Source organism: Nicotiana tabacum, chromosome 23 (genome assembly GCF_000715075.1).
Source record: "Nicotiana tabacum cultivar K326 chromosome 23, ASM71507v2, whole genome shotgun sequence".
Lineage (NCBI taxonomy): Eukaryota > Viridiplantae > Streptophyta > Magnoliopsida > Solanales > Solanaceae > Nicotiana > Nicotiana tabacum.
In genome coordinates, this window is record NC_134102.1 from 9,792,787 (window position 1) to 9,807,508 (window position 14,722).

Consider the following 14,722-nt stretch of genomic DNA (forward strand, 5'->3'; position numbering starts at 1 on the left):
AAGAACCCGTCAGTGGCTAATAACCTGACTGAGTCCTTTAATACAAGGATCTTGCAAGTCAGACACAAGCCGATTATAAAGATGCTTGAGGAGATCAAAATCAAGGTTAAGAATATGCTGAGTGATAATAAAGTTGAAGTGGTGGGGTGGGAAAGTGAATACAATCCCAAAACTCTAAATGTGTATAAACAATTCATGAGGATTGCACAAAAGTGTCATGCGAATGGCAGTGTTGACCAAGGATATGAAGTGACAGAAGGTAATGATAGGCACATTGTGAATCTGGGGGCAAAACAATACACTTGCAGGTCATGGGACCTTTGTGGAATCCCATGTCCTCATGCAATCTGTGCCCTACTGTACAAGAAGGTTGGCCCTTTAAGTGAGATTCACTGGTACCTTTCCAAAAAGGCATATTTCCTAACTTATTCTCATAAGTTACAACCTGTTAGAGGAAAAAAGTTCTGGAAGATAGACCCCTCACAATATATGGAACCACCTGAGTTTGTAAGAATGGATGGCAGGCCAAAGGTAAAAAGAACAAGAGAGAAAAATGAGGCTGTTAATAGGCAAGGGAAATGGCGTCAGTCCAGGAAAGGGAGAATAATGCCATATAATAGCTGTGGAGAACCTGGACATAACGCTAGGGGATGTGCCAAGGTAATCTGTCTCTTCAATAATAAATTTATGCTTCTATTTTTCTCTCTCTTGATCTAACATATAATTATCAATGTTGATAATAACACTCTAAAGAAAACAACCAATAGGTGGCAAAACAAAGGGAAGGTACAACAAAAAGCAAAGAACTTTTGTTGATGAACTTGATGATGAACAACCTATATCCTCAGCTATTGCAGATATCCCAACTAAAGATGACTTTCATTTATTAGCACCCCAGCCAAGTCAACACAGCCAAGCTAGTGAATCCAGCAACTTTGTGTTTATGCCAACCTCTTCAGTTCAAAGGCAATTTCCAACTAGCAATGAATCTCTAGATTTTGAGATCCCTAACTTTGATCCTGAGTCTGATATAACTATAAGACTAAGGAGTATCTCAGAAGCAAGGACAAGACTCCAGCTGAGGCAGCAAAGTGTACCAGCTGCAACCAGGAAAATTGAATTTGTTAGTGATTCAAGTGGTGTAAGTCAGCAATCAAAGATTACTTTCTTAGCAAAAGGGCTAACATGGCTGAAAAATTCTGCCATCACTAGAAACGAGTTGAACAAACAAAGATTGACCAAGTTGCAAGCAAGAAAGGGTAGTGGTAAGGAGCAAAAGTGATAAAATTTGCTTCTAGTGAACTTCTTTTATGATGTAACTTTTTGGAAGTGTTGTAATTACTGCCATGACAGTAAACTTTATATTTTGATTGTGGTTGTTTGGTTGTGACAGTTAGATGCCATGTTATAATTAGGTGTTGACATCTTTTTGGGGTTATAATATGGTATTCACTTGTCTTATTAAACGCACATTATGAATGTTGATAGTTGGTACATTATGAATCAAGGTGAATATTTGTTGATGAATGTTCAGTTCATTGTTGTCCATTTTGTTCCCTTTTCAATTTCAGTTTTCCAGTTATCCATTTTTACGGTTGGAATATAAGTTTTTTATTTTACATTTGGTACTGTCTTTTATGTCAAATGAATTGGATTGAAAGCAATTAAATGACTTAGTTCAATATTCAACATGCCATTTAGAACAATCAAATATGCAGAACATGACTGGAAATCAATTAAATGACTTAGTTCAATATTCAACATGCCAATCAAATATGTAGAACATGACTGGAAATCAATTAAATGACTTAGTTCAATATTCAACATGCCATTTAGAACAATCAAATCTGAGAACATGGCTGGAAAGCAACAACTACTACTACACCAACATCATCATACGCTAAGGGAAAAAACATGTTGGCTTAATTGACCTAAAAGTTAGTTACACATCCATAACTCATAATCAACAACCTTGTCTTTGCAAAACAAGTCACTTCATCATCGTGGCTGCAAAAAAACCAAGAAATAGTCCCCAAGAAATCATAATTAGCATCCTTGTCTTTGTAAGTTTATCTTCCAAGTTGATGACTTTATTCACTTCATATTGCTATAGCCTTCGTGGCAATTACTTCTTCCTTCAATTTGTCCCTTTCCATCTTAACCTCATCCATCGACGATGTTACATCTTTAATATTAGTCCAATCACTTTGCAGGAATATTTCATCTTCCCATTTTCAAAAGCCACATGAACTAGGATGTCAAACATAATTCAAAAAAATCATTTAGCTGATCATTACAAAACTCTAAATTTTTAGATTTCATAATTACATTAAACTTTTAAAAAAGGGAAAATCGAAATTAAACAACCTTAGGCCTCAGAGATTTGTAGAATTTTCTTACTGGGGTTATTTGGAGTCGATGAAGTGAAGTGATTAACTATAATGCCACAACGACACCTAATATGTGATGAACAACTACCTTGCGACATTTATGAACCAAATATACGAGGAGAATGAAGAAAAGGGAGATTTATATATGGAAGATTTCAGTCGAACCCTAATTTCGCAGCAATGGAGTATTTTTTCGGGGAGAAGAAGAAGTCGTTGGGTCTTAGTTATTTGGGAGTAAAATGAGTCAATATAATTGGGATTTGGGTCGTTAGAAACTAGGCTAAGTTTCAATGAAACGTTGTCTTGGATCCTATGTGACAAAAATTTTGCTGGGGTCAGGTGCCACATTGGCCATTCGTTAGGGCTAGGGGAGTTCCACTTAATTTGTTAAAGGTAGGGTGTGTATTGGACGTAAAGTGAAACGGATGACAAATGTATACTATTTACAATAGTACATGGAAAATAATGAACTTTTTTTCAATTTAAAATATAAAAGCTAGGGACCATGTTCAAATTTGCCCTTGAACAAGGCAAAATGACCACAACTATTAACCAACGACAAATTTAGACATTGTTACAAGATTCTGAGGTAAATTTGGACATTTTTTCTACAAATTTTTAAAAAGTAATACAGTCAATTCTATAGAGACGTGACAAGTACATATTTAAGTGTTCATTAGAGCATTCCTTGCTCTTTCCGCTCTCTTTCTCTCTTTCTCCTCTCCATATACTTGTACTCATCATATAAGATTTTCCAAATATCTGATATTGTTTCCTTTCTTGCAACTTCTGTAATTTTAAAATATTTATATTCATTAAACGGCTTAAACTTAACCATCAATGTGATAACTTTTTCGAGGTTTTTACCAATATTGTCCCTTATCTTTGAGGGTAGATCTATTTTGGTCCTTAAATATAACCCTGAGCATATTTAGTCCCTTAAGTATGCTAAAGTGGAACATCTTTAGTCACACTAACACAATATATTCAAAAACTAACGGTGTTACCCAACTCTGATTCATGAAGCAAATCTTCTGCTCTGAAGCAAAATATTTTCTCTCATTTTATTGGATAACGCAAATTATCACTTTAATTCTTTATTTTTAGATAATGTCTTCTAAAATTTTGATCTTGAAAATATCCCCTTCTGCGCCAGTTTTCAATGAGAAAATGACACTGTATAGTCGCTGTTAAAATAATAGCCGAAAAATATATAAAATTTGTAAATTATTTTGTGCATATATATACATTTAAAAATTTAGGTTGATTTTTCCAAAAAGAAAAGTTAAAATTTGAAAAAAATAGAGTTGCAGGATCACTTCTAGGCATATTATTGAAGCAAATGAATAACCAGGTTGTATTATCATTTTTAGCCCGTGCCAAAAATAATTTATATCTGGTAGCGAAAAAAGTATATAAAGTTGGTATATTTTTTGTATATTAACATACAAAAAAAAAATAATAAAAATAAATAAATATATATATACAAAAAATATATAAATTTTATATATTTTTTCGGCTATTATTTTTACAACGGCTATACAATGTCATTTTCTCATTGAAAACTGGCACAAAAGGAGATATTTTCAAGGTCGAAATTTTAGAAGACATTATCTAAAAATGAGAAATTAAAGTGATAATTTACGTTATCCAATAAAAAAAGAGGCAACTTTTGCTTCAGAGCAGAAGATTTGCTTCATCAATCAGAGTTGGGTAACACCGTTAGTTTTTGAACACATTGTGTGAGTGAGAATAAAGGTACTCCACTTTAGCATACTTAAGGGACTAAATATGCTCAGGACTATATTTGAGAGACCAAAATAGACCTACCCTCAAAGATAAAGGACAATATTGGTCAAAACCTTTAACGTTTTTCATCAAACTAACTTGTAAAAAATTATTTTAATATTTTTTTGCCAATATGCATTCATTGTGTTATGAATTTTTATAATTTAACATGTTATAGAAATTTACTTATTATTTATTACAAATTTATATTAAAAGATTATTAATAAAATTAACTGCAATTACCATTAACTGATCTAATTATATAAGTATTTTTTATCCGTCGTAATGTAAAGTACTGAAGAAAAAAAAGAAAGAATTCCTCATCCCCATTTCCTTAAATTTCCACGTGTCTTTTTGGGAGAAAACAATTTTTAAAGACCAATTTGCCCTTGCAAAGTCGCTGATTTCCTTCCTTCGTCTCAATTGTTTTTCTCCTCTCTAAAGGCAAGAAGTATTGTTCATTGCTTTTTCCGGCGCAGCCACCCGTCTTCTTTTGTGAGTTCTCATGTTTTTACTCGTTAATTTTGAGTAATTGACTGTAATTATGAAATTTATTTAGCTCTTTTCATGTTCTTCTGTTAATTTTATTTCAACTTTAGCTTATTGGGTATCAAGTATTTTCTATAAATTGTTTTGGTTTTAAACACTAGGTATTCTTCTGAGCTTCAAGAAACAATTTTTAGCTTTGATTTTTGCGTTTAGATTATTGGGTATTGAGTATTTTCTGTAAAGTGTTGTTATTACTCTTTGAGCTTCGAGAAACAAATTTTAGCTTTGGTTTTTGTGTTCAGATTATTGGGTATTTAAGTATTTTCTGTAAAGTGTTATGGTTGTATTCTTTGAGCTTCAAGAAACAGTTATTAGCTTTGCCTTTTGTGGTTAGCTCGGTCTGCTTATTTTCCTGTCCTCGTTGGACTAATTTCTTTATCTTAAAATTGGTCACATTTGTTGTTTACTCAATTTTTGTTGGTATTTATGGTGTTTTCACGATTCTGGATATTGGAATGTAGTTGCAGCATCTTTTTCTGTATCTAGGTTATGATAATTGGTAACTTAATGAGTATTACGGATAAAATTTTTGTAGTTGCTACTTCCCATTATACATTGAGATAATGGATAATGGTCTAATGGATACGCTCGGGCTTTGGTCTAGTGGTAAGGATGCAACAAGTGATGTGTGCGTCAGACACACCTCACGAGTTCGAACTCTGTTGTAGACGAAAGCCTGATATTTAAGTGGAGAAAGGTAGATGTCGGACCCATTATCCATTGAGTTTTGAATCGTGCTGCTAGTTCTCATTATTGATTGAGATTAAAATAGTGTTTACTGACCCAAGGATTTAAAGCAGGTATTCTTGATATTTAGATATTAACGTTGGATTTGATTTTATTGTGTTGATCCTCGTGGTAAACCAAATCTTGTAATCTTCTTATAACCAATTTAGTGCTGTTTGCTTCTCTTGTCTAACCACACATACCTGCAAGCATTTTTGTATTGGTAAGTAGATGAGCAAATAAGACTTGCTTGTAAAGTACTCCAAAAGGGAACTTAAGTTATACCCTTGTAATGATTTAGTGAGGTTAACTGTAATTACAAGTCAACATAATCCATCTTTAGGTAATAGTTGCAAGAATTTGTCATTTTGCACTCTTGATAATGCTCCGTGATGTCTTACGAAGGAAAGGAACTTGTATGATGGACCAAAATACTCCGTAATCTCCATTTGCTGGGTATTTTCTCTTCAGCAAAATCGCCTCAAAGTTGTACTGGTCAGGTTGATGAACTAATGAATGCATGCACTTAAATATTGTACTCTATAGAGGTTCATATTTGAATAACAACGCGCTGCATTCTGCATCAAATTGTCAGTATAATGTGTTGTCCTCTTTTTCATTATGATTGATTTCTCCGAAAAAAATCATGCCTTATGTAAGATACTTGAGTACTGTCCACCCTTCATTTATCTTCATTTGGTTTCAGGGTACTGAAATGGAGGATACACCTAAAGAAGAAGACAAGTTGTCTGATGGGGCCTTTGAAAATGCACCTCCGAAGAAACAAGAAACCCGTGAGGAGATGCTTTCAAGGCATAGGTACTTTTAAGTTTCTCTCACAACGCGTTGTCTTTAGTTGTTTCCACCTTTATATTATGGAAATATGTGAATATTTTGTACTCATTTATACGCAGGGGATGAAGGGGAGCCTTGGAGCAACCCGTGTAACTTATAGGTCACGGATTCAAGCCGTGGAAGCAGCCAATAATGCTTGTATTAGGATAGGCTGACTATATCACACCCCTTGGGGTGCGGCCCTTCCTTGGGCCTGGCATGAATGCGGGATGCTTTGTGCTCCGGGCTGCCCTTTTTAATTTATACGCTAGGGAGATGTTGATGTTCTGCTTAGTAACATGTTATAGCGTATCAATATCTGCAGCTACTTCCATTAGTCACATTTATGTATATAGGAAAATTTGGTTCTCTATCTGAGCAGATGGCTTATTCCTTGGATTTAAAGTATTTAACACGTAATCTATTTTTAACTTTGACTGACTTGAAGGAGAACAGATTACCAGTGACACGGTTTGAGTTATTCATGACTAGGAATTGATTGTTTAGCAGTTGCTCAATCTATCATGTTAGATTAGTTATTTTCTGGAGAAAAAATCTATGTAGGAAAGAGATCTCCCAGCTACAGGATAAAGAAATGGCAATGAAAAAGGCAGCAGCTAAAGGCAGCAAGGCTGAACAGAAAGCTAAGAAGAAACAAGTCGATGAAGAGGTGTCCAAACTTTCTGCTCAGCTCAAACAAAGGCACGCGGAGGAACTTGCTTCTTTAGGCTATAGTGGTGATAATAGTAATGAAAAAGAAAAAGGAAATCTTGACACGTTGGTGAAGGCTATTGCTGGAGTTTCTGTCGGCGTTCAATCTGACAACTCAAAACCGAGCAAGAGTGTTAAGAGGCGTGAGAAAAGAGCTCAACAGGAAGCAGCCAGAGAGCAAAGAATACAAGAAGAACAGAGTAACATTGTAAGCGATCGGGTTGTTGAGAATGAAAAGTTAGAAAGAAAACTTGAACCCCTTGGATTAACCATTAATGAAATAAAGCCCGACGGACACTGTCTCTACCGAGCTGTCGAGAGTCAGTTAGCGCTTCACTCTGGAGGTTCGTCACCTTATACATATCTTGAACTCCGACAGATGGCTGCAGGATACATGAGGAAAAATGCTACCAATTTTCTCCCGTTTTTCCTCTCTGAGAATATGACAGAAGGAGAATCGGACGATTCTCTTGTGGAAAGGTTTGAGAATTACTGTGTAGAAGTGGAGACAACCGCAGCATGGGGCGGACAACTTGAACTCGGTGCTCTAACTCATATCTTAAAGAAACATATCATGATTTTTTCAGGGTCCTTCCCTGATGTAGAGATGGGAAAAGAATTCAAATCTGATAGCAGCACTATTTCTTCTAATTTAAGTATAATGCTATCATACCACAAGCATGCATTTGGGCTCGGTGAGCATTATAACTCGGTTGTCCGGAGTTTATCCTGAGAGGTATGTTCTATATCATGTGGCCAAGTGTTTCCAGCAACTATGTTTTTGTAAGCTTATGTTGTCCTCTTGGTTTACAACAATCTGCAGTTAACATACCATTTTCTGTACCAAATTATGTTAAGAGTGATGGTGTTTTTATGTGAGGCAGTGATTTCATTTTTGTAATTTAAGCAAATGAGAATTATTGTTCTTCTCATATATCAATGCCTTGCTCTCTGGTAACAGAAACTCAAATTTTCAGTTGTGACTTCTGATTTTATAAATACAAAGGAAGTTTTATCGCATGCGACATCTATGTACATTATTGAGACAGTCATTTTTTTGGATTTCTTGCATCTTGACTAACGAACCGGCACTTATTAACATTCTATAATAGAATGATATGTATTGTACAATATGGTATTATTATTTTAGAGCCTCTATATCAACTGTGTAATATGCTTATTTACTCAAAAGTTTTAGTTAAAATGCCTAGCATCCAATTGTTTCTAATCCTCAGCTGGACAAATCATTTATGAAGCAGTTTTCAACCCCGTGCTTTCATCAAAACCTCTTTCGCACCCGGGGGGAGCTAGGGGGCACAAAAGGGTTCGTCCAAACTTCCTTTGTCAGAAAATTACACTATCTATACAATGTCAAAATTATTTCTAATCTCTCTCTCTCTTTATATATATATATATATATATATATATATATAGAAGGAATCTCCTTGATACAACCGTGGAACCAACCTTTTGCAGAAATATAGGGTAAGATTGCGTACAATAAATTCTTGTGGTCCGGTCCTTTTTCGAACCCCGCGCATATCACAACTCATTCCCAAAAAAGGAAGTCTAAACAATAGATTGAGTAAAATATTCTGTGTTTCTGGGTGTGAGCTAGCAGATTGTGTTTCTGTTCGCAATCTTTAAAGTCTTGATCAGAAGATGAATGCATCTTTATTAACCTGCCATGAGCATTATCTTCATTTCTTTTGAAAAGGAGATGGGGGAAATGCAACTTCTATAGGAATTCCCATTTTTAAGAGCATAAAGGCATATTGCTTTTGAGACGCCAAGACTCCACATTGTTAAAATTTTCATCACATATGCATAGTAGTATCAGACGGCCAGGGCGGGTCGGGTCGAATATAAATGGAGCAAAAACGGATAATTTAAAATGGATGAATTATCTGACCGGACTCATAGACGGATAGTAAATAGGTTAACCGGCGAATAATATGAATATCTATATTATTCATGACTTCTTGAATATGATCATTTTTGGGAGAATTTCTAGTTTCCCAAGCTTGAAGAACTTTGTAAATGTAAAAGTCAAACTCATTGGATATCTATTGGTTATTCAATTTTTAAGTGGATAATATGAATCATATCCATATTTGACCTATTTTTAAAAAGTTCATTATCCAAGTCATTTTTAGCGGATAATATGTCTGTATAACTATTTTTCATCCATTTAGCCGCCACTACTAATATGCATAATGAATGAATCCTCCGGTCCTCTGTCTAGCATCTATTGAAAGATATAGTACACTCGATGATAAAAGATTTGTTCCCATCTCTTCAAGCCTAACAGATACTCATAGAGTCAGTTGACATGCGCGCAGTTGGCCTAAACACCACAATTATTTAAAAAAGGTACAGTAATATATATGTGGCCTTTCGAGACTACTGTCACGATCCAAAATCCTAACCTGTCGTGATGGCGCCTATCTCAGTACTAGGCAAGCCGACAACATCAATAACCCACGATTTTCATTAAATTTAAAAACGTAACGTTTAATACAATACCAAATATCTAGCAATTTCCGATACAACACTCCCAAAACTTGGTGTCACTTAGTACATGAGCATCTAATATGAGTACAAGTCTGAAAAATACGGTCTATAATAGTCTGAGACCAAATACAGTAAACAAGGAGATAGAGAAGGAGAGACAAGGTCTGCGGAACACAGCAGCTACCTCAAAATCTCCTGAGAATCAACTGCGCGAAATGATCAGCACCCGCTATGTTCAGGAACACCTGGATCTGCACACGAAGTGCAGGGTGTAGTATGAGTACAACCAACTCAGCAAGTAACAATAATAACTAAGGAACTGAAGATAATGACGAGCTACACAGTCATAGTTCACTTTCAGTAATTCTAGCAAAGAAAAGACATGCTTTCAAATACGGCAATTTAAGTCAAATCAATTTATACAGTTCAATTTCAAGTAATCTGGATATAAATTCTTTCAGAGATTTCACAACAATGACAGATAGCAACCAAGTGCAATAACAAATGCAAAGCAAGTGCAGCCTCTCAGGCAACAGTCACTCAGCTCATCACAACAGCTCAACCACTCGGCTCTCAGCCCTCAGCACTCACACTCAATGGGTACTCGCGCTCACTGGGGGTGTGTACAGACTCCAGAGGGGCTCCTACAGCCCAAGCGCCATAATCTGCACGGACAACTCACGTGTTGTATGGACAACTCACGTGCCATAATATCCTTCACGGACAACTCACGTGCCATAATATCCTTACCTCACCGACAGGCCCTCGACCTTACTCAGTCCTCAACCTCTCAAGTCTCTCGGGCTCTCAAAAATCACAAGATCAGCCAAAACAAAGATAATCATAGTATATCAACAAATATCCAGAAAGACTGAGGTATAATACGCAAGAAAAATCATGACTGAGTACAAGACATCAATTAGCAAATAATTCAATAAATACGCGACCTCTACGGGTCTCAACAGTACTATAACATAGCCTAAGCATGATTTCTAACATGATTTATAGTCAAATTTCTTCAGCACATAGAGGTCATATAGCTAACAATAAATTATTCAACTTTACAGTTTTTCAGAACGGACCAAGTCACAATTCCCTCGGTGCATGCCCACACGCCCGTCACCTAGCATATGCGTCACCTCCAAAATAATTGCATGATACCAAAATCCGGGGTTTCATATCCTCAGGACCAGATTTATAATTGTTACTTACCTCAACCGGTGTAATTCTTTATTCCGCTAAGTCCTTTCCACGAGAATTGGTCTTCGAAAGCCTCGGTTTAGCCACAATTAATTCGAATCAGTCAATACAAATTATTGTAATTAATTCCATAAGGAAATACTAATATTTCAAATAAAATCCGAAATTAACTCAAAAATCACTCGTGGGGCCCACGTATCGGAACCCGACAAAAGTTACAGAATATGAACGCTCATCCAACCACGAGTCCAACCATACAAATTTCACCAAAATCCGACACCAACTCGACGCTCAAATCTTCAATTAAAGTTTATGAAGATTTCTACCATTTTCAACCCAATTCTTACCCATTTGAACTTAACAATCTTTCCACAACCTTATTGGTATGTATATATGATACTCTACACCCAAAAATCATACTATTAATTATCCATCTTTACTCCAAACCCGAAATTGAAGAATTAGGGAAAGAAATTCTTACCTCTTTGAAGCCCTAGCAAGATCCTTGTGAAATCTTCAAACCTTGAACAAGAATTGATGGATAAATCACTAAGTCTTCACTTTATCTCTCTAAAATGCTCTCACCTCTCTCTAAAATATCAGATTTTGGCTAAAAAATGAGCTTCAAGGGCTATAAATCGAAGTTGGGTCGGGTAAAAAATTAGAAAGAATGGAAGCTCCGACGCAGTTATGCGGTCGCATAATGCACCGCAAAATAGGTCTGCGGTCGCATAGTGCACCGCAGATTTTTTTCAAATCTTGCCCTTCTCCTGTTCCACTTTGCGACCATTATGCAATCCGCATGCATAGTAGTCGCAGAAATGATCTTTTTCCGACAGAATATTTCTTTACACATTGGTGCATTGTTCAACCCAAAAAATCCGAGTCGCGGCGAGTAAGCTCGCCGCGAGAAATTTCTATAATCTTTGTACTAATTGATCTACCTCGGCACCACCAAACCTTAATTTTCTTAGCAAAATTTCTCCGAGGTCGTTACACATAAGTTAATATCCGATCAACTTTTTCAACTTAAATTCTAAACCTTGAAACTAAGCGCTCCAAGTCATTTCAAAACCTTACCGAACCCAAACCAATTACCCCGACAAGCCAAATAATAACTGTAATTCACAATTTGAACAGTAAATAAAAAAATATAATTGCAATAGTCTAAACGGCCGGCCGGTCGTTACAACTACCCTTTGGATCTCTTCCTTATTTAAATCCCTTTTGTATGTGAGAATCACTTCATGATAAGGATGATGACACCAGTACCGCACCCTTTTTCTTTGTCCTGTGATTTCAGTGTTTGTACTTGGTGCTAGTACAAAAGGATTTGTTCCAAATCCAGCTAACGAATTTGTAGATAGTAAAGTGTAGAATCATCTGATTTCTCTTTATGAGTACCCCTTATTTGATATTGGGTGGATGAAATTTTACTTAAATTAAATAGTGGCTACTAATTATGTCTATTTATAAGTAGTTTATTATAAAAATTGGCTAATTTATAAAATATTTTTTAAATATTATTAATATTAACCAATTAGCTATTCGTATTCAAAAAGAGTCAAACTTTTGCTTTCTTTTGAGTGAGTGTTACTAGAATATATTGGGTACATATTAAGGAGCTTGAATCTCAATTTTGAATGATTTGGTGGAGTTTTGAGGTGGTTTAAATTGAAATTCAAAGTAGAAGATGAACATGAAAAAATAATGTGTATCACACTGAGTATCATTTGTCTATCACATATATTTCATGTTTGTATCAAATATGTATCACATGTATATCTATGTGTGTGTGAGATACATACGTTATACATGTTTGACACATGTGTCGCAGAAGAATATTTTGAACTCGATTTTAACTACGAATTTTGATACCAAATAAGTCCAAATCACCTCCAGTCTTCCTCAAATTGTGTATATTGACTCATCTATATATTTTCAATGAATTTCAATCATACCCATTGAAAAAGATCATTTTTGTTTAGATTTTTGGAATCTTGTAAATATATATTCTTTTGTATTTGATCACCTTATTTGCTACCTCATCCATGAAATTTCCTTTCCATCTTGCATCTAATGTTGCTAATCACGCTTAAAAATATGGAATGGGATCTTTACGTGTGATTCTTGGAGAAAAAGAATCTTATTTATTTGGGTTTCAATTTTTATATGTGCTTGACTAGTTTTGGTAAGTCTGTAATTAATGGCCAGAGGTCGATAAGTTATGACTTATTTGGGATATTTGTGTAAGTTTCCCTTAAATAATTAAAAAAATTGTCGATTTTTTTTGTTCTTCTTCTTTTCCTGTTTCGATTAGTTTTGATTAAATCAACCACTTCTTTGTCGTTTATCAATCCACGGTCGCTAATCAACTTCTTTTTTGGTTGATGGAGGTCATTTTCTTAATTTCAAACTTAGAAGAACAAAATAAATGAAAAAGAAAATGGAGATCATTTCCTTAATTCAAGAATATGGCCTTTCGAAGTAGTAATCGTCCCTTCTTGCTTGAGGCCATTTTTCTCTTCGCAAGAAAATGTGATAAGAACAAGCAGTAAAGTACCCTTTTTACTACACCATGTGATGCACTGTTTGGAATATTTCAAAAGCATTTGTTCCAAATCAGCTAAATTCGTAAATGAAAAGTTGGAAAGTTATCTACATCTTCCTCCTCTTTTTGTACGGAATATATTATTGATAGGAAACTGATTATGTCACTATAGCCTATCCTTAATATGTTCTTGTATATGGGGTGTAAAACATAAGCTAATATAGTCACATACACTTACGGGTCGTTTGGTTGATTGTGTGGTATAATTAACGTCCGCATAAAATCCAGCCTAACATAATACTATACATTTGTTTGGTCGTACATAAAAGAAATTGGAGCATTATTTAATGCAACGTTTTTGGTTGTCAATATCAAATAATTAATATCCGTATTAATTTACGCGCAAATCTATATGTTATTTAATGCGGGATAAAATGTGAAATAATAATACAAGAAGTAGACTATTTAAAGACAAATATGCCATTAGAATACGTAATTTTGGTATAACAACAATCTCTTTATTATAAATCAATACACCGCATAACAATTCCTTCATTATTAATCATCACCACAGTCCACTACATAGCATTTCCTTCAAATATTAATTAATCATCACATAAATAATTCCTGCACTATAATCACAGACGCATAACAAGTATCTGAACCAAACGACCACTTTATTTTGTAATGTAAATCAAAATAAAGTGTTAAAGGACTTTAGTTTTATGGAGCAAACTAAGAATGGTATGTAACTTGTTGGAATATGGGAAGCTTAGTCATTTTATCCACGTTACATATAAAGTGCTCGAGAATATCATTGGGGAAATATTTAAAAGGTAGCTATATTCTCTTTTCATTTTCAAGATTGTAGAATGTGATGCAGCTGCATTTATCATACAAATGATGTAAAAAATAGTTTTGGATATTCAACCACTTGCCTTTTTGAGAAAAAATTCATACTCCTATTCTATTCAACCACTTTAAGCCTTATATATAGCTCCCTCCAATTCAGGTTACCATATCAAATCAAGAAACTCAATACACAAAGCTTTTTATTCTCTAGCTAGTTGCCTACACAAATTTCATCCAATACAAATCTTTCACCAAAAGATAACTTAAACATTATGGATGTGGTGATGAAGTTGGGAGCACAAAATCCAGTTGTGATTTTTAGCAGAAGTACTTATTGCATGTCTCACACTATCGAAACGTTAATCCGAAATTTCAGAGCAAATCCTACAATTTATGAGCTTGATAGACTTCAGAATGGGAAGGAATTGGAGAGGGCATTGATTGAATTAGGATGTCAACCAAGTTTTCTTGCTGTGTTCATTGGCAAAGAGTTGGTTGGTGGTTCTAATGGAATCATGAGTCTCAACATTAGAGGCAAGCTCAAGCAATTGCTCATTAGGGCTAATGCAATTTGGGTATAGAAATAATATGTATTTTAAATTTCTAG

The 14,722-nt window shown here is 34.9% G+C and overlaps 2 protein-coding genes across 2 annotated transcripts; both read left to right on the forward strand.

Moving 5' to 3' along the window:
* The first annotated feature begins 4,538 nt into the window (after window positions 1-4,538).
* LOC107776321 (OVARIAN TUMOR DOMAIN-containing deubiquitinating enzyme 5) lies at window positions 4,539-7,962 on the forward strand. The gene is made up of 3 exons (XM_016596203.2): window positions 4,539-4,673; window positions 6,160-6,272; window positions 6,852-7,962. The coding sequence occupies exons 2-3, from the start codon at window positions 6,169-6,171 to the stop codon at window positions 7,729-7,731; spliced, it is 984 nt and encodes a 327-aa protein (XP_016451689.1). The 5' UTR covers window positions 4,539-4,673; window positions 6,160-6,168; the 3' UTR covers window positions 7,732-7,962.
* Window positions 7,963-14,387: 6,425 nt separating this feature from the next.
* Window positions 14,388-14,696, forward strand: LOC107769554 (monothiol glutaredoxin-S1-like). The gene has a single exon (XM_016588782.2). The coding sequence runs from the start codon at window positions 14,388-14,390 to the stop codon at window positions 14,694-14,696; it is 309 nt and encodes a 102-aa protein (XP_016444268.1).
* Window positions 14,697-14,722: the final 26 nt, after the last annotated feature.

Bases quoted from the DNA above. Each gene is read 5' to 3' on its own strand.
- LOC107776321 (XM_016596203.2), top strand. From the start codon at position 6,169: ATGGAGGATACACCTAAAGAAGAAGACAAGTTGTCTGATGGGGCCTTT. The intron at 6,273-6,851 runs GTACTTTTAAGT...AAATCTATGTAG, and splicing joins GAGATGCTTTCAAGGCATAG to GAAAGAGATCTCCCAGCTAC.
- LOC107769554 (XM_016588782.2), top strand. From the start codon at position 14,388: ATGGATGTGGTGATGAAGTTGGGAGCACAAAATCCAGTTGTGATTTTT.